Source organism: Vombatus ursinus, unplaced genomic scaffold (genome assembly GCF_900497805.2).
Source record: "Vombatus ursinus unplaced genomic scaffold, bare-nosed wombat genome assembly UNPS02009770.1, whole genome shotgun sequence".
NCBI lineage: Eukaryota > Metazoa > Chordata > Mammalia > Diprotodontia > Vombatidae > Vombatus > Vombatus ursinus.
In genome coordinates this window covers 17,716,809-17,736,281 of record NW_020949548.1, presented here as the reverse complement: position 1 = coordinate 17,736,281, position 19,473 = coordinate 17,716,809, and the positions used below count along the sequence as shown (strand labels likewise).

General features: G+C 38.3%; 1 protein-coding gene across 1 annotated transcript; it reads right to left on the bottom strand.

Annotated features, from left to right (window-relative positions):
• Window positions 1–263: 263 nt before the first annotated feature.
• Window positions 264–19,220, bottom strand: CUNH11orf58 (chromosome unknown C11orf58 homolog). Its single transcript, XM_027852654.1, has 5 exons — window positions 19,039–19,220; window positions 16,105–16,188; window positions 6,464–6,524; window positions 3,879–3,988; window positions 264–2,760 (listed from the first exon to the last, which is right to left on the bottom strand). The coding sequence occupies exons 1-5, from the start codon at window positions 19,099–19,101 to the stop codon at window positions 2,521–2,523; spliced, it is 558 nt and encodes a 185-aa protein (XP_027708455.1). The 5' UTR covers window positions 19,102–19,220; the 3' UTR covers window positions 264–2,520.
• Between the last annotated feature and the right edge of the window lie 253 nt (window positions 19,221–19,473).

Genomic DNA, 19,473 nt, shown 5'->3' with positions numbered 1-19,473 from the left:
GTAAAAGCAGCAAAGGGGCCGCTGGCCTGGATTTAAAGTCATATTGGCTGTGTGACCTTCACCAAAGATTGCTTATTGTAGTGGGAATGTAAGGTTGTCTCAGCGGATGGCTATTACCCAGCCACCAACCAGCTCACAAGCATACGATTGGCCACAAGGTGACTTCCAAGAAAGTTGGTCACATCAACTCATAGAACATATACAGAGGGGCAGAGATCTATCGGTGGCAGAAGAAACTACATTGATCAAACAATCCACAGACCTTTTGAAATACCAAAGAAAACTTTTTTATATCAGTATAAAATTTAAATATGTGAAAAGTAAATCATAGAACTTTAGACCTGAAAGGGACCCTTGGAGTCATCTAGTCTAGAGAGGCCAAACACACAGCCTGCACTGAACCAGATTCAAATGTAACTGGGAAATATTTTTAAAATAAAAATACATAGATAACACTAATATATGGTTTTCTATATCAACATGGGGACCTGAGGAACCTTATGTCCAAGTGAGTGTACCCCTGTCCCTGCTTTTCTATGTGAGTTTGACACCACTGATCTAATCTAACTTCATTTTACATGAGGGATGCTAGAGACCAGGGAAGTGAAGTAATTTGCCAAGATTATTCAGCAAGTAGGTGGCAGAGCCCACAGGGGTAGGGAAGGGAACGTGCATTTATTAAATGCCAACCATGTGCCAAGCACTGTGCTGAGTACCTTACAAATGTTAATTCATTTGACCTTCACAATATCCCTTGTGACGTATGCTAGTGTTATCTCCTTTTTACAAATGAAGAAACCGAGGCAAGCAGAGGTTAAGTGACTTGCCCAGGTTCACACAACTAGTATCTGAGGCTAGAGTTGAACTCCTTCCTGACTCCAGTCCAGTACTCCACTCACTGTGCCACCCAGCAATATCTGGGGGAGAACACAAAACAAGTCACTTAAAGATGGTAACTATGCCCATAGATTCAAGTTGGAATTACTAAGGTATCTCTTCTTATAAGTATCCCTATGTGACCGATAGTGACATACAAATATCTCAAATGGACTGTTAAATTTTCAGCTAAAACAAGAAAAAAAAAAGGGCCAAAATCCTGTTATGAAAATAGCCAATTAAATAAATTTGTTTTAGCTACTTTCACATTATACTGACTGACCTCTCATTTACTGGTTAGGTAAGTTGCTAATAGGGAGATACAACAGAAAGCTGTGGACCAAGTCCCTACCATTAACTCCAAGAGGGGAAAATTGCCTTGCTAGGCTTCAGTTTCCCCAGCTGTAAAATATTTAATTATCTATCTCACAAGATTATTTCAAGATGATGACATCGTGTCAAAGGGCTTCTTAATTGTAAATGCATGAAAAATGCAAACTATTATTTCTAAATTAGGGTACTCTAACCTCACAAGAGAAGTAACAATGAAATCAGAAAAGAACTTCAAACAAAAAACACAGTCCAGGCAACAGAATTGGAAGAGGACATACTGCTTTCAGTGTCTTGCATGGTAAAGCTTTATCAAATTCTCTGAGATGCTGTAAGTTTTAGAGAATGACAAAAGAGGGATGATAAGAAAATAGTGGAAACATCTTTTCCTCCCGTGACTTTAAAATAATCAACCAATTTAATTTTGCACTTATTCCTTTCAAAAGAAATTAATTTTGTTTCCCTGATCACTTAATCCGGTGTCATATAATTTACTACTACAAAATGTGTTACATTATACAATACACTGTATTGTATAATGGTACTGGGTCAACTTGCTGTAAAGGACCATTACTTATGGTAATAAAAAACAAAAACAAAAACAAAAAAACAAACCAAAATACCCCAAACCCTTCAGTGTGGATAGCACAGTGTTATCCCAGCCTAATAGTATCTACTGCCATGATTCTTTGGGCTCATGAGTAGAGCAGAAAAATAACAATAAACTAAAGACCCATTCTTTTTGCCAGCTAGTAATAATAATTATAATATATCAATGCCAGGAGATATTTCCATGATGAACAGTTCCACTACATCAAAGTATTATAATTAAAGAGGTATTTTTCTCATAAACGCACCATCACATTATCAAATTAACTTTTATAAGTGAAAACATTAGGGACAAAAATAATAAAAAAAAGAATGGAACATACAGCTGTCAAAAACAAACACCCACAAAATAGTACTAAGAAGTTTCAACAATATTCCCCACATAATTTCATTAGGAGGGACTTAAAAAAGGGGGGGGAGTAGTTATTTAGAGGGTAGATGATGATAATGTGAAAGGAAGCTGGGAATCATATTTATTTGTCTTTTGTACAATGCAACTCTTATATTTTACAAAAATGGATATAATCATGCCCATAAAATTGTAATCCATGGCATCTGAAAGCAAACACTCTTAGTAATTATTTAAAAGAAGGGCCTTTTTTTAAAATTATAATACAAAGGTCTGTGCTGTAGAAGCAGTCCTCCACTGTGCATTATAACAATAAGGCTTACTTTGAATACAAAGACTAATCACACACTTGGAAGTTATGAACCACTGGATTTAACAAACATCATTTTGTAATTGCTTTTCGCATCCTTCTTCACTTTGGGGTCCTCCACTTCCTCTGGCTGTTCAGCAGATTGCAGCTCCTCAGCAGATTCTTCTTTCTCAGACTCTGAATCGCTTTCAGAGTCCTCTGGGCTTTCAGGGTCAGGTGAATCATCATCGTCGTCATCGTCATCATCATTTCCAGCAGCATCACCTTCCCCATCAGGATCCTCTAACTAAAAATAAAAGAGGTATGCCCTTTTCATAATGAGATCTTGTTTTAGATGACTCAACACAGGAATCTAAAAAGCCTGAAAGAAGTAAAGGATCTAGTCTCTGTGAAAGATTTAACTTACTTTCCTTTTTCAAAGTTATTATCCCATTCTACATGGTTTTAAGGGCAAAAAAAAGATTAACTTTAGCTTAATTATTCTAATAAAACCTTTTGCATACAATGTTACTTTCTGGTAATTTAACAGTAGTTATTAAGTCAAGGGACCTTAACAGATATATCACTGTTAAACTCCATCAATTTTAAAATAATATTGAGGATTTCTTAATGTGAAACCCAAAGTTACATGAAAGGGACAAAAGACAAACAAAATGGAGCCTTCATTAGCCAATTAAAAAAAAATCTTATCTAATTTGTGGGTGAAGGGTTTATCTAGAGCAGTAGTGTCAAACTGAAACAGAAAACAGGACTAATTAAGGCTTTCTGTGAGCATATATTGACTTAGAAAACTATATATGGTAAAATTACCTATGTTCTACTGTATTTTTATTTATTTTGTAACTATTTCTCAATTACATTTCAATCTGGTTCTGGCTGCACTCTGTTGGAGAACATGACACCTCTGTTCTAGAACAAAGTTCAAATTTTTAAAATTACCAGAACACATTATATTTGGCTTACGTTTAGAAAGCACATATACTAAAGCTTGAATATATATTGTTATAAAGCAGAATTCAGCATAAAGAAAGTCTTATTTTAAATTATCTTGTGTTAAATACACAAGGGCCGTGTATGGCCCACAGTCCTCCAGAGTAAAGCCCAAACCTGACTAAAACGTAGCTATCAGATTTTAATGTGCTGATACACATGTAAATGTGTGTGGTTTTCTAAGTCAATATGTGGCCTGCAAGGATCCTTAAGTATGGTGGAGAGGCCATTTCTACTCATTTCATATCACTGCTCGAGAGCATCTGAGGGCAGGAACTCATTTGTTAAAAAATAGTAACTTATCATGTTAGGCTGTTCAAACAGTCCTTCAATCCCCAGGTGAGTAATGATCAACACTCATCAATTCTATTTAGATGACGTCTTTCCAATGAATGAAAATAAGTTAATCACTACCTCACTGAAGCCGAGGCCACAATGTCGCCGATATCTCCCTGATAATTTACTGTCCATACTCTGCTGATACTGTGACTCCAGCTCTTCATTCATTTTCTTATCTTCTTCCCCTGCATGTCCAGTGTACTTTGGTTATGTTTCAGTTAAATTAATAAAAACATTTGATTACACAAAACAACCATAATACAGATCACTCTAATATACAGGGCTGATTTTTAAAAGTTATGATTTAATCATTTTAACTTCATGGATGTATTTGAACTCCACAAGAATTTACCCAAGAGATCAAAAGGCTCAAACTGGACTATCAAAGTACTCAATGTCTATATTGGCGACTAATTGTTGGAACCAATATTCTCAATTTCAAAGTGTTCAACCCAATAATTCTAACCAGGCAAGCCAGACATCATAAGGTTGCATGGTCTCAGAACAATACTCTGAGTTACCTTTTTCTGATTAAAAAAAAATGAAAGAGGTAAGGGCAGGAAGTTAAGTTAATGTATATTTTCTTCTGAAAATTCAACTGTCAATAAGTTGCCTTACATATCCCCTAAACTCCAGAATTCCTTCCACTCGATGAAAACACTGAAATACGTTTCATCAAGGGTGCAGATCACCTAGTGAAAAAGGACCAACTTGTCAAGTGTTATGCCCTTATGGCTTCTCTGCATTAAAGTTTATTGTAGTAAGTTAACACATATAACACATAACACTAATACCCATTTTTATATATTAAACTATAAAGGGAATTTCTTGCTTCAGTAACCCAAACAACAATCAACTTCCGTGTCCTTACTATTTGCTTGACTCACAAAGTTCTCAGTTTAAAAGAATATAAGCAGCTAAACCCTGTACCTTCTCTAAGAAAGATCAAGAACTAGAACCTTTTCAAAGCTAAACAACTGGTATACTCAAGTGTTCTTGCAGTGTGAAGCTAAAAATTTTTTATTTAAAGAGCAATTTTAAATGAGAAAAAATCACAGGATTTAGGGTTATAAAAGACTTTGGAAATCATCTAGTTTAACCTATTCATTTGACAGATGAGCAAACTGAGGCCTAGAGAGGCTAAATAATTTAGTCCCAGCCACACATATTAAGTAGTAGGACCAGTGATTCAAAATAACTTTTTATTACAAATGGAATATAGACAGTTCTTGGTCTACACATATTCAACTTTACATAAAGAATTCTGAAAGAAATTCACATTCCAAAAAAGTACCAATGTTAACTTTACCATATAATACTGTGTTCTCTCTGCTTCTGCCCCTTGGCTTGGTGCTCCACCCCCCCCCCCAAAAAAACCTTAAAAAACCCCCCCCCCTTAAAAAAAAAAAAAAGCAAAAAAAACAACAACAAAACACTTCTCCAAGTGAAAGTGCAACTGAAGTGCTTGCGACTACCAAGCTGAGAGGGCTCCAGCATGTGTCCCAGCTTCTCCTGTCTGTATCTGCCCCCATCCCCCCTTGTTCTTTCTCTTGGTTCCAACCAGGCCCCCATGTGTTCCACCTCCTGCTCTAGCTTCTCTGTCCCCAGCCCCCATTTGTCCTAAACTGTGTGCCAACCCCCTCATTCATGGACATGTGGGTCTCCTGCCTGTCTCCCTCCATCTTCACCTTCCCCATTTCCAAGGGCAAATTCATATTATGTAAAAATTGCTTTACATAAAGGTCTGTGGAATGCTTCACTTCAAAGCAAGAACTGTCTGTACTCCTTCATCCGAGTACCTGCCTCTCATTTTTCAGTGGTCTCCCTCAAGTCAAAACTCAAGCTACAATTTTAACAAAGCAATTTTTCCCCCCGAAACCTGAAAATCATATTAATTTCTTGAGTATTTTTAGGGATTTTCTTTGGACTTTAATTCTAGACTCCTGATTGGGAGACTAATCCAATTTGTTGGCAGGCAGATGGCATGGTGGAAAGGTTTCGCTAGAAGATCTCGGATCCAACCCTATCCATCACTTGTATGATCTTGGGCAAGTCACTGTACCTTTTTAGGCTTAGATTTTCTCATATGTAAATTCAGAATGTTGGATCAGATGGTTCCTAAGGTGACTGCCAGCTCTGAATCCATGATCTTATTAATTTATTATGACTACCATAATTATAAGTACTAATATAACGGCAAAAGAAAGCAAGAAATCTCCATAATGACAGAGTGAAAATCTTTATGCAGGTAAAAACCAACAATACGATCTTATTAAGAAGGATAAATATTAGGGGACAGCTAGGTGGCGCAGTGGATAGAGCACTGGCCCTGGAGTCAGGAGGACCTGAGTTCAAATCTGGCCTCAGACACTTGACACTTACTAGCTGTGTGACCCTGGGCAAGTCACTTAACCCCACTGCCCAGTGGGGGGGGGAAAAAAGGAGGATAAATATACCAGAGTGGCAAAATAACAGAAACAAAATTGAAGCATAACCAACACCTACCTTTTTATATTAAAAAAAAAAAAAATTAAAAAGGAACTGTGCTTTGGTTGAATTCCACAGTCACCAGATCCAATTAATTCACACTATTAGAAGTTACAAACTTTTGATATTACTACATTTAAACATCTTACTTTAATTATATTGTACATTCTTACCTGTTCTGAAGTGAGATGTTGACCTATGATCTCCTATAACAAGACGGCCAGTGTGTTCTTTCTATTTAAAAGATGGAAAATTAGAAGTTGTTAAAATAATTTTTATACATATACATCCCACGAGGATTAAAAAGCTTCTGATGTCCACAACTGTGTTCTGATACATAACAAAATCTGAAATTGCTTAGAATCCCCCATGTAATTAGAGAGAGCCTTTTGACTGGCTAGAAGCCCCCAAAATCTACATTCAAAAAAATATCTTAAGTGTTTTGATTTTAAGTTTTTAAACGCTGAGTGAGACATACAAATCTACTTTGGAAGATTTTTGAATGAATTTTGGTCATAGGCATACAGAACCCTAATAGTCTGCAGACCAGCTCTGTCTACCAAAAGTTAAATCTTTTCTTCTAAGAGTAGAGAATATTAAAAACGAGTTAAGCACAATGATTTTACCTACAATCTCCCAAACTGTTCTTAAGGTCATAGCTCCAGAGGTAGTTTGGTGGATAAAGCTCTGGGCCTGGAGTCAAAGAAAACCAGAGTTCAAATAAACCTCAGACACTTACTAGCTGTGCAACCCTGCACAGTCACTTAACCTGTCTGCCTTACTTTCTTGAATTGTAAAATGGGGATCACAAGAGCACTCACCTCCCAGGGTTGTAATAAGGACTAAATGAGAGATCTGTAAAGTGCTAAGGGCAGCCCCTGGCACATAGTAGGCACTTAATGCTTGTCCCCTTCCCTCTTCACAGGAACTAAAACAGATACCTTAAATTACCCAGTCCAACCCCCTCATTTGTACTTCATTAAGTGTGCCTATGTGACAGGCACTGCATGAAGTGATGGGAATAAAAAGATAAAAATGAAAAGTCCCTGACCTTAGATTCTATTGAGGGAAATAACAAGTATACACCAAACTATATACAGAATTCCAAAAAACGGGTGGAGGGGGGGAGAAGGTAGTTTTGGGAGTTACTAGCAGCTGGTGGCATCAGGTGCTACTTGAGTGGGGTCTGGCAGAGGAGAGGAGGGAACTCACTGCATTTACGTGGGAGAACCAGTGTAAAGGCAGAGGTGGAATGTCCTCAGAGCAGTTATGGATGGAGCAAGAAGTGCAAGGACATTGAGTGGGCAGAGGTCAGGTTGTGAAGACAGGTAAGTAGAGAAAACAAAACAAAAAAAACCTGAGGCACCAGAATTTTTAAAATCTATATCCAACATGTTAAAACCACAGATTTAACACGAAGAAAAAACCAATGAGCTAAAACAAAACAAAAAAACCCCACAAACACTTTGATTTACATTCTTCCTGACATTCTTTAAACCTCCCTATACAGTCACTTTGATTCAACGTTATGAAAACTCTCTTACTAATAGTTTCTGGAGTTTTTAAATTCCTGTCTTCTCAATCTTCTAAAGTTTTTCCCTAATTTTCTCCTCTTCCATATTTATCTAACTTTGCTTATGTTACCACATACTTTAGCTTTCTATTTTCATGATGCTTCTTTTGAAAGATTGGCACCCTGAATAAGAGAAAGATCAATATATGATAAAGTGACGCTCTAAAGTATACAGCTGCAATATTAATCAACATATTGGTGCATGCTATATACTTTGATTTGCTCTGGAGATATAGGCTCCGACAGCCTAACTACTTATGGGCAGTTTCAAAGCTTAAACAGTTCAACTTGCAGTATGTTGTTAATCAAAAACATTTTACTTCCCAACAATGCCACTTAAGGGAAATGATGCTATATACTAAGCTTTTCTCCTTTTTGTTATTTATTTTTTCTGCCTTAGGGGATCCCATAATAATACTTCATTACTTGTAATGTTTATTTCTCATGGATATAAAAACTATCACATAAACTATGGAGTTGTCTGTTAATTTAATAATTTCACCTTCACCCAACATTAAAGGTTACGCAAAATTATATTTCTTATTACGTGAATATGTAAAGGATCTGTGGTTCAATAAGTATAGGAAACTCCTATGGTCATAGAGCTTACAAGAATGGGATCTGAAGCCAGATCTCACTGATTTACAACTAAACACTACACACTAAACAACAATTTCTCATTTCTTATTATGTGTTTATTTGACTACTGGCCTTTGTTGGTGGTGTAAGTTTACAATACAACTAAAAAACAATAATAAACAGTTTCCCTTCTCTGTATACAGGCACTTGCTAAATAGTTCTGACCTCTAACTGGGCTAACTAATACTCTCCTGGAGATTTATTATTATATCTACTTTTCAGTTGCTTCTTCAAGTTGCTTCTATCTCTCTATTTCTTTGTCCATTTATTCCCATATTTCTTTTAACATAGTTACAGCATGTACTGTTCTCATTTTACTTTATTTCATAAACAACACACTTCTCATATTCCTATCTATCAGTTGTATCTTAGCATTCTAATCTAATTACTCTACCACTATTTAACTCCTACTCTTAGGACATATAGGCTTCTGCCAGGGTTTTTTCCTCTTTCGATTACCAATACTGTTGTTATAAAAACCTTTGAATGGATAGCTTCCCCGAACCTCCCCCCTCTTTCTGTAGGACCCTCAGGGTCCATTCCCCACGATGGAATTACCATGAAGCACAAACTCTGGAAGAGGGGCTCATTATCAGCTGGCCTCACATGGGGTGATAAATGTTACTAGCGAAGCAACAGAGGACTTGTGATTTGTATTGGTGGAGCTTTATATAGTTATTATACAATCATGTGTGCCAGTTAATTCTTTAATGTTTACTGACTTCTGGCATTGTTGCTGAAAAGTGTTTCCTCTTACCTGGAAAATCTTGCTCAAGAATGGGAATGACATATAGGGAGAGTAAGGTTAACCAGAGAGCCCCAGTGCTCCATTCATATCCGTGCTATATCAAGAGATCTGGAGTATGTGGAGTGCCCTGGGTATTTGGCCTATGAAGAATTTGCTAGATGATGTGGATAAATTCTGTTCAGCCCGAGATGGTATGGAGGGGCTGTCATTTGGCCTTTTTTTGGAGAGGAAATACTGACACTGATGAGTTCAGGGATCCAATGAGGTATGAGAATGATTTTTTAAAATAGTGCAATCTTGCTTACTCATTTATTATTAATACTGATTTTTCTAGGTATACTATTTTAAGTCACCTGATAATATTTTGACCTCATTTCCAAAGTTAATCTCTCTAATCCTCTTTCTCTGTTTTAATGAGATTGCTTATATTTCTACTTTTGTGTTAAACTGTGGTAAAAATGAGAATACTTGTGAATGTAAGATTTTATTAAAGGCTTGCACTGCATCAACTTCTTTGACTTTATGATTTTCAGAAATGCTCTTGTTAATGATGTATTATTGACAGTTTTCCCCTAATATTAAACCTACTTTGCATATGTAACAAAACTTGCTTGGTTATAATTAATGAAAACTTAAATATATTGCAGTAAAATGAGGTTTTCTTTTTTAATACTGTCTTTGCTAGCCTTTAAAATCAATACCATATATTGATACTCTCTAGAATTGATCTGAAGTTCAGCTTAATTATCCTACTGTCCAAATCTTTTATTCTGTCTCTCCTTATCCACTAATCAATTTGCTCAAGGTTTTTTTTTTTTTTTTTTTTAAACATTCAGGGTTTAGTCCATCAATCACTGACCACATTTTTTTGGCCATTCCCTTGCGGGTTTTTAGTTTTTTCTATGTGGTTTCGCATTTTTTGTTAAATGATCTTTTCTCGGTCCAGAAAACTCCTACTCTGGTGCCTCATTATGACAGAGATGACCCTGGGTTTTTGAAGGCTATTGCATACTACACGTTTTGGTAGGTTTTACCAAGATGGAAAGGTTTCAAATACAGGTCTAATGTAAAACTATCTACAAGAAGGCTTACCACAAGCAGATTATTTTTTTTTCTTTTATGGCTAACCACAAATGGATAAAAATACAAAATGGGCTTTGGTCTTCATGGCCTATTTATGCTTCTAAAGTGACAGTGGGAGAAGAGGAGGCAAAAAGTGCTATGAATAATATAGCTCTAGTCTGTCTAAAAACATTTATTTTACTATTTATACCCTTAATCTGTAATTTTTAAACCAATAACTGACAAATATCAGCAACCAAACTATATTCATATTGATAATCTTACTTTAACTAAAAATGGAATATATAAACAAGTTATAGATCAGTGGGAAAGACTTCTCAGTTTTCCTCAGAGAAACAAATAAAGGAGTTGGTTTTACTATTTGTCCAAAGACAACAAGACACAATTTCAAAGGACAGTCAGTCATTTTGTCTTGCAGTGTTCGTGATAAACATAAGCAAATATTATCAACACAGGATAGCTGCAATTTATGCTAACATCTACAACAGAGAATTGAGTAGAGAACCTGACAAAGATGCCCCAAACTGAACTAACACAAAGCCTGATACCAGAGGACTTTAACAAGGTGGATCAAGAGAAAATAGCAAAACACTATGTGGTAAAATAAGATCTGATATTAAGACATCAAAGAGGCAAAAGACACGCAGACTATTCAGAAGTCTCACTCCCACATACCATCAATACTTTGCTTTAAAAAGAGAGCTAGTAGAAGGTTCTGGATGTGGCAGGCATTAACTGGCATCACAAAAAAATAAAACTGACTATGTCTACAAATATTCTTGCTATAAATTAGACATAAAGTTGTACCTAAATAGAATTTATTATGTATAGAGTAGTCATGTGTGAATTAGCTATCTGTTCATAAAGATTACTGACTAGGTTAGAGCAAAGTTCAAGCAAATACCAAATTTGAAAATATTATAAATTTCAGCAGATGCAACATCAGTTCCAAATAACCTGACTCTGAAAAATAGGACATGGACAATGGCAAAATATAGACTCAATTTATCACCATTTCTCGGAGAGAAATGAACACAAAACAACTGCTACACTGAGACAGCTCAAAGTTCTGAAACTGCTTTTGAGAACAAACAGCTTCCTTACCATGCAGAGTAGAGAAACATGGGAGGTAAAGGCAACATCAATTTTATGGCATATATTTATCTACAAATACTATATGGAAAATAACGTAAGATTACCAGCAATATAGACTCACTTGACAGTAGAAAACCTTCTAATTAAAAAAGAATAAACAGCTAAGTCAGCTTACCTCAAGAGACTTAATATACTGGAAGAACAAACCAGATATGGAATAGGACACATTTTTTTTTTAATTTTTAACATGTTTTTAAAACTTTGGGTTACAAATTTTCTCCCTTCCTCCCTCCCTACCCACCCTCATTGAAAAGGCATGCATCTCCATACAGGTTATAGATGTGTAGTCACTCAAAACACTTCCATAGTAGTCCTGTTGTGAAAAACTAAACTTCTCTTCATCCTATCCTACCCCCCATTTACTCTAGTCTCCCTTTTGACCCTGTCCCTCCTCAGAAGTGTTTGCTTTTGATTACCCCCTCCCCTCTATCAACCCCCTGCTCTCTTCTCCCCTTCCCCCCTTATTTTCCTGTAGAATAAGATAGATTTCCATATCCCATTGTATATTTTATTCCTTCGTTAAGCCAAATTCTATGAGAATAAGATTCATTTATTCCCTCACCTTTCCCCATTTCCCCTCCACTGTAAAAGCCTTTTCTTGTCTGTTTCATGTGAGATATTTTACCTCATTCTCCTTCTTTCTCCTTCTCCTAGTATAATCTTCTCCCACCCCTTAATTTTATTTTCCAGGTTATCAGCCCTTCAACTTCAACTCACCCTGTGTCCTCTATCTATCTACCTATACAAACATATAATTTTTTCCCTCCCACTACCTAACACTGACAAAGAACTTATGAGTTACAAATATCATCTTTCCCTGCAGGAATGTAAACAGTTCAACCTTAATAAATCTCTTATGATTTCTCTTTCCTGTTTACCTCTTCCATGTTTCACTTGAGTCTTATATTTGAAAGTCAAATTTTCTATTCAGCTCTGGTCTTTTCCACAGGAATGCTTGAAAGTCCTCTATTTCATTGAAAGACCATTTTTCTACCCTGAAGGATTATACTCAGTTTTGCTGGGTAGGTGATTCTATGTTGTAGTCCTAATTCCTTTGCCCTCTGGAATATCATACTCCATGCCCTCTGGATCCTTAATGTACAAGCTGCTAAATCTTGTGTTATCCTGATTGTGTTTCCACAATACTTGAATTGTTTTCTTCTGGCTGCTTGCAATATCTTCTCCTTGACCTGGGAATTCTGGAATTTGGCTACAACATTCCTAGGAGTTTTCCTTTGGGGATCTCTTTCAGGATGTGACTGGTGGATTCTTTCAATTTCTATTTTGCCCTCTGGTTCTAAAATATCAGGGCAGTTTTCCTTGATAATTTCTTGAAAGATCATGTCTGGGCTCTTTTTTTGATCATGTCTTTCAGATAGTCCAACAATTTTTAAGTTCTCTCTCCTGGATCTATTTTCCAGGTCAGTTGTTTTTCCAATGAGATATTTCACATTCTCTTCTATTTTTTCATTCCTTTTGATTAATGTTACAGTGCCTTGATTTCTCAAGTTGTCCCTATCTTCCAATTTCTCCATTCTAATTTTTAAGGAAGTATTTTCTTCAGTAAGCTTTTGGACTTCCTTTTCCATTTGGCTAATTTTGCTTTTAAGGGCATTCTTCTCATTGGCTTTTTGGACCTCTTCTGCCATTTGAGTTAGGCTATTTTTTAAGGTGTTATTTTCTTCAGTATTTTTGGGTCTCCTTTAGCATCATTCTCAGTTTTTCCTCTACTTCTCTTACTTGCTTCTCAAAATCCTTTTTGAGCTCTTCCATAGCCTGGGACCAATTCCTATTTTTCTTGGAGGCTTTGGCTTCATTGTCTTCTTCTGGTTGTATGTTTTGGTCTTCTTTGTCATCAAAGTAAGATAATATAGTCTGACTCTTTTTGCACTGCTTGCTCATGATCCCAGCCAATTACTTGAGTTATAAACTCTTTGTTAAGGTAGGAGTCTGTTTCCAGTGTGGAGAATGTACTGTCCCAAGCTTCAGGGGTTTTGTGCAGCTGTGTCCAGAGATACTTCTAGGGACCTGTAAATTTTCAGTTCTTCCAAGGTGGTATGATCAAGGGCGAGGTGTTTACTCCTTTCCTGGCCTGTGCTCTGGTCTATGAGCACTCTTTTCTGTCTTGGAACTGTGAGGAGGCTTTCCTCTCCAAAGCCACTACCAGCTCCACCACGCTAGGCTCCTCCTTGCCTCAGGACCGCTACCCAGAACTGTGACCCAGATCCAAGCACGGGCAAAGCAAGAGAATCCCGCACCAGCAGAGAGATCCCTGCAACCCCTTTCTAATCAGCCACTCTATTCCCCCTCAGTCTGTGGGCCAGAAGCTCAGGAGGCAGCCGCTGCCCCCGCCGAGCTTGGGGACTGGAGCTGAGACCACCAGCTTCTCTCTCTCCCCACTGACACAGACTTTTCCCACTGACCTTCCAAGTTGTCTTTGGCGTTCCTGGGTTGAGAAGTCTGGAAACCGCCACAGCTGCCCTCAATTCAGCCCTCTGAGGCCTGTTCCAGGGTCGCCATAGCCAGGCTGTCTTGGGCTGGAAATTTGTTTCGCTCTGTCTTTTTGTGGGTTCTGCTGCTTTAGAATTTGTTTAGAGTCTTTTTTTATAGGTATTTGGTGGGGTTTGGGGGAGAGCTCAAGCAAGTCACTGCTTTTACTCCACCATCTTGGCTCCACCCCTCAGGACACATCTTCTAATGTTTATACCATAAGCCAAACTCAATGACAACAGTGAACCACTAGATATGGCTCGATTACCTCAGTACCCAGTGAGGACATGGTACTTAAGGTACGTTGGGAAGAGAGGCTGAACCTGATCACTACATACCAAAGTGATTTGCAGGCAACATAATTCTAAAGGTGCTCAAAGATTACTTTCAACATATATCAAAAAGAAAAGATTCCAAAGAAGGAAATGTCAGCTATTGCACTCCTCCTTTCCCCTACCCCCACTCCCACAATGAGATGGTATCTGTTAACTACAAAAAAAAGTTGAAGTTGAATTAACACTACCCAAAGGCCTAGTTTATAATTTATACAGAAGAATGGTATACGAATATTGAAAGATTTTCTTGATGAAAAGAAAGGGTACTGATATGCTTTAGAATCTAATTTTTTATAGACTGTCCTCTCGACCTCAGGGTTGGTGCTCTATCCACTGCGCCACCCAGCTGCCCCTGAAGGTTATTTTTAGGCAAGTAGTAAATGTCTTGTCTTTTTTTTTTTTTTAAAGTTGATTATGATGGAATTTTTTTGAGGAGGGGGAGGGAAAGAATACTCCTTGACTGGATGCTTTATTAGCTATTGGGACCTATTATTTTATGAACTCGGGGCGGAAATTTGAGATTTCCCAGAATACTAATATACCTGTACCACTTATCACAAATCTATTACATACTTCATTTCCATCTAATTCTCTGATCCAGCTCATCCTCCCTATCCTGGTTGCCCATCTACCTTGTAGTCTGTTATGCAAAGGCTGAGCAAAGCAGGTCAGATGGAGAGCTGCTACTTCTTTTGAGGAGAACCTGGAGAACCAAAGTGAAAGAAATGGTTGTATTCTGAAGTGAGGATTTTGATTAGTAATCTTTCCACCTGCCTTAAAAGTTAGTGGGAAAGCACAGGCATGCCTGGGAGCAACAGGAATAGTGGTAGAGCACAGCATCTTTGTAATCACTCAAGGAGTGGGAAAGCCATCAATGAAACTTAACTTCTTGAAAGAACGTGATGGGGGCAGGTGCAGCACTAGTTTTATTATGGGACATCCTTTTAAGGTTGACAAGGTATGCTTTGGAAGTTCAGAGTGCAGAGAAGGTTTTCTAGTAAGGGACTTTCTTTCCAGATGATTGTAAAGCAAGAAAATTGCTTTCAGAACTTTCTTTTTGTAAAATTAGCACGATCTAATTTGTATGACTGGAAGTGTTAAGTAGGATTTAGGTATAATGTGTCAAAAATAGCTAATGTTTCTGTAGCACTTTAAGATTTGCAAAATGCTATATATTATATGCACATATACATATATAAAATCTCATTTGATCCTTAACCACCCTGAGAGGTGGATGTTATTATCATCTCCATTTTACAGATAAGGAAACTGAGGCACACAGAAGTTAAAAGACTTTCCCAGGGTCACCTATCTGTTAAGTGTCTGAGGCAGAATTTGAACTTAGGTCTTCCTGACCCAAAAGTCTAGCACTCTATCCTCTATGCTACCTGGATGTCCCTCCCCAACAATGGTTGAGTCAACATTACACAAAATATACCTGTATATTCATTCACAAAATATATTGGTATGCCACTTGGGAAAGAGCAGTAGACTCACCTCACCATTTCTGCCACACTTTCCTTTACCAATCAAATAATCTCAGGATTTGAGATATGGAGATAATGGATACGGCTCTCATTCTCAGGCCAGCTAGTTTTCTCCCCAAATTTTAGGATGACAACATTTCTGACTAGTTAATGTGACAAAGAATAACAGAATAGGGAACAACAGCCCCCTCTCTCCTTCTGAGCAAACTGTTTTCACCTTGTAATATTTTTTAAAATATATTTTCATTGAAAAACTGTATTTTTTAAAATTAAAGTTATTTTCACCCCCCCTCCCCATACTCACCTTTCCAGCTCCCATTAGTCTTAGGAACTTTTGTTTTCTTTCTTCATTGCCCAGGTCAGCTGCTTCCCAGTTGCTAGATCCAATCTAGACAAGAAATGAGGAGATTAGAGCCTTTTTTTTTTTAGGTGGGGGGGAAGGGGAAGGATGACATTAACATGTACTTGGAAATGGAAAAAAATATTAGATTTACATGGCCTAAATTTTCTATGTAGTTTACCCATGCAAATGAATAAACAAATATGCTGGGAACGTAAGTGCTTGTGTATCACTATTTAAAATCAAATATATTCGTTTTAAGTACTATCAAAAGAAATGACTGCCATTTACTTTTTTGTACCCTCTCCCCTCCTCTTTTTCTTGGACACAAAAGACACTCAATAAAGTATTACTGAAACTAAATTTTGACTAGTGATGCTGTTTTACTGCATATGCAATGGATAGTTTCCTTTGTTTTTAGTGTTCTTTTTTCATTCCTTTTCATCTACTCCTATGGTTTCAACTACCACTTAGAGTTAGGTAACTCCCAAATCTATATTCCCACCTGAGTTCTTGATGTGATTTCTGATCCTTTAGTTTCCCTAAACCTAATGCTTAACAAATTTTAAACAAAAGAAACAAGAAAAAAAAAATATATATATATATATGCCCCCCCCATTACTTAAACCAAGGCTACTTTCTAATGTTATTATTTCCATGAATACAATCAACATCCTTTCAGTTCTGTAGGCTCACTTTTTGGGAATCATCTTCAAATTCTAACCTCATATCATCTTTAATCATTATCACACTCATTCTTCCTCTGAAGTCTTTTAGAACCAACACAGCAAGAATTCAACCAAAGTGTTATATTATTTACTTTCCTGACTGGAAATGGAAAATGCAGCCACTCACATCTCTTTAGTACATCCTTCAAGATCATCTAAGTTGCCACTTTTACCCCACTTCTCTTGCAAACTAGTTACTCCCATACTTCACTTGATCATTACATTGATTTAAATTCTTCCTTCTAGTTAAACTGTTTCATCAGTCCTCCTAATATTAGCTTTATGACATCCTAGCTTTGCGTGTGATCTTCCCTCCCGTAAGTGATTAATTTACCTATTCCTTTAAGATTTCCCTGACCTACTCAACTCACCTGGAACCAGTCCCTCTACTTTCCATTCTAACAGCAAGTACTTCTAGCTTTATATGGCTGAACTAATTTGGGCCTATTCTGACATCTTTTTCAAATCTATGAAACTACTTTACTTTGCATACAATGAGTGCTCAATAAAAAACTGTTAGTTGACTCTGATGTTGTCTAACTTCTGGTTGACATTAAGAATAAATTAATTTCATCAAGTAGGTTTTAAAGAATGTGTTTATAATTAGCAAACTTTGTTGTTCTACAGTAATTCAATTTTTAGTCAAGGTTCCTTAAAAATATATATTGTATCAAATAACAAAAGTCCATCTTCCTAAAATGAAGTTTAGACATTTACAGGATACTATGGGATATAATAAGTTGTTATAAAATATCAAAGCATAACAAACTTTAGGCTTGTAAGATTCCAGGCCTAAATTTTCTTAAGTATCACAGAACTGATCAACTTTTCACTTTCTTGATTCACTCTTCCGCAGGACAAATGCTTGTTGACTTGACTATCTTTTACATTCTGCTTCATTAAGTGGTGTAACTCAGCAAATTCCATTTACCAATGGTTATTTTATAGTAGGCGACGCCTCTTTTTTGAGCTGACATCAAAATTTTCGAATCGAAAACCATGATTCCAACTTAAAGAATCATATATAGTTCAATTATATATTAAACTGAAAAGGTAAGATGAAAAGTTTTCTTTACTATAGTAGCCAAGCTATTCTAAAATATAGAAATATTTACACCAAGTACTGAATCTTGGTTCTAAAAATGAAAATTAACTCATAAGACTTTTTTTGCACAAGCAGAGGGCAGCAAGGTGTAAAATTATCAAAATAATCTTTTTAAAACAAGTTTTAAAAATCAAGCCTCTAATCTGGTTTGCTAAATAAATGTGACCTTCCTTTCAGTGCCCACACTTTTAGGCAAAATGTATCTAAAAGATAGCACTAAAAGAGCACGACAAATTCTCACCTGCCTACTCCAACATTTTTTATTCACTACAAGCCTCTTTGAGAATTTCAAAACAATATACGCACTTTCCCATTTCCCTGAGAGACGGACGAGTTAATTTTTTCCTACTCTGAAGATCGCATAGCCTCTCTGTTACAAACAGAAGCGTTAGCAAGCTGTTTTACAGTGCGCAAGGAAGCACTAAACGTAAAGACCCCTGCCCATGGATCACAGGGAGGAAGACAGATGGAGCCGCGCGTTGTTTCCCGTCCCGCTCGCTCCCCGGTTGCCGGTCAGAAGCCTCATCACCCCCGTAGTGACTACAAAGATGCAACATCCTGAGCTCGTGCATTCTCACGAGTTAACTCTTAGCAGCCCAATGCCAGACTGGCTGTAAACGTGCTTGGAGATCTTCGCTGCCCTCCTAACAGCTGAGCTCCGTCCGTCCCTTCCCCCCTCCCCAGGGGCCCAGCTGGGACGAGAGCTCACGGGGGTCAATCCTGCACCCCCCCTCCCATCCCCCAGGCAGGGAGCCTAGGACGCGCACCTCCCACAAAGGGAAAGCTCGGTGGCGCACGCGCCCGGGCCCCTGACCGCCGGAGTGGGGAACCCCTTCACCCCTCACAGCCCAAATTAAATGTGGGTCGCTCTCAGCGCCTCCCCCCGTCCCCGGGGAAAGACAAGGGGGCCGCTTCTTCCTCAGCCCCTTCTTTCAGTTCCACTTCCAGGCCTGGGGCGCCCCTTCCCCCACCTCCCCTAGAGCCGCCCCTGCCCGGGCCTCGGACCGATGAGTAGGCCTCGTTAGCCGGCCTTCCCCTTCCCCCTCCCCCGCCATTGTTATTTACATCGTCGTCAGGGGAGGCTGAGCGCTTCACTCCGTGCGGGTGGGACTCTCGGGCCGCACTCATCCTCCCGCCGACCCTGCCAAGGGGAACGCCGAGGCCGCCCACTGCTCTCCGCCTCTACCGTCGGCACCCAAAGCCAGCCGCCGCAGTCCCAACTCAGCGGCGCTCAGGATCGCGGGGCGAACCGGGCCTCCTCAGCAAGCGTCGTCGCCGCGCTCCGCCCATGCCGCCGACGCGACGCTCGTCCTTTCCCTCCCCCCAGCTGAAACGCTCTGGGAATTGTAGTTCTCTGGCTCGACCGTCTGTGACAGAAACAACGAGAGTTAACGGAAAGGACTACAACTCCCAGGAAGCCATGCGGCGCTCTCGCGCTGAGTGGCGGGAGTGCCCTCGGAAGCTTCGCCTTCTTCGGCCATTCTGGAGGCTGCGCCCGAA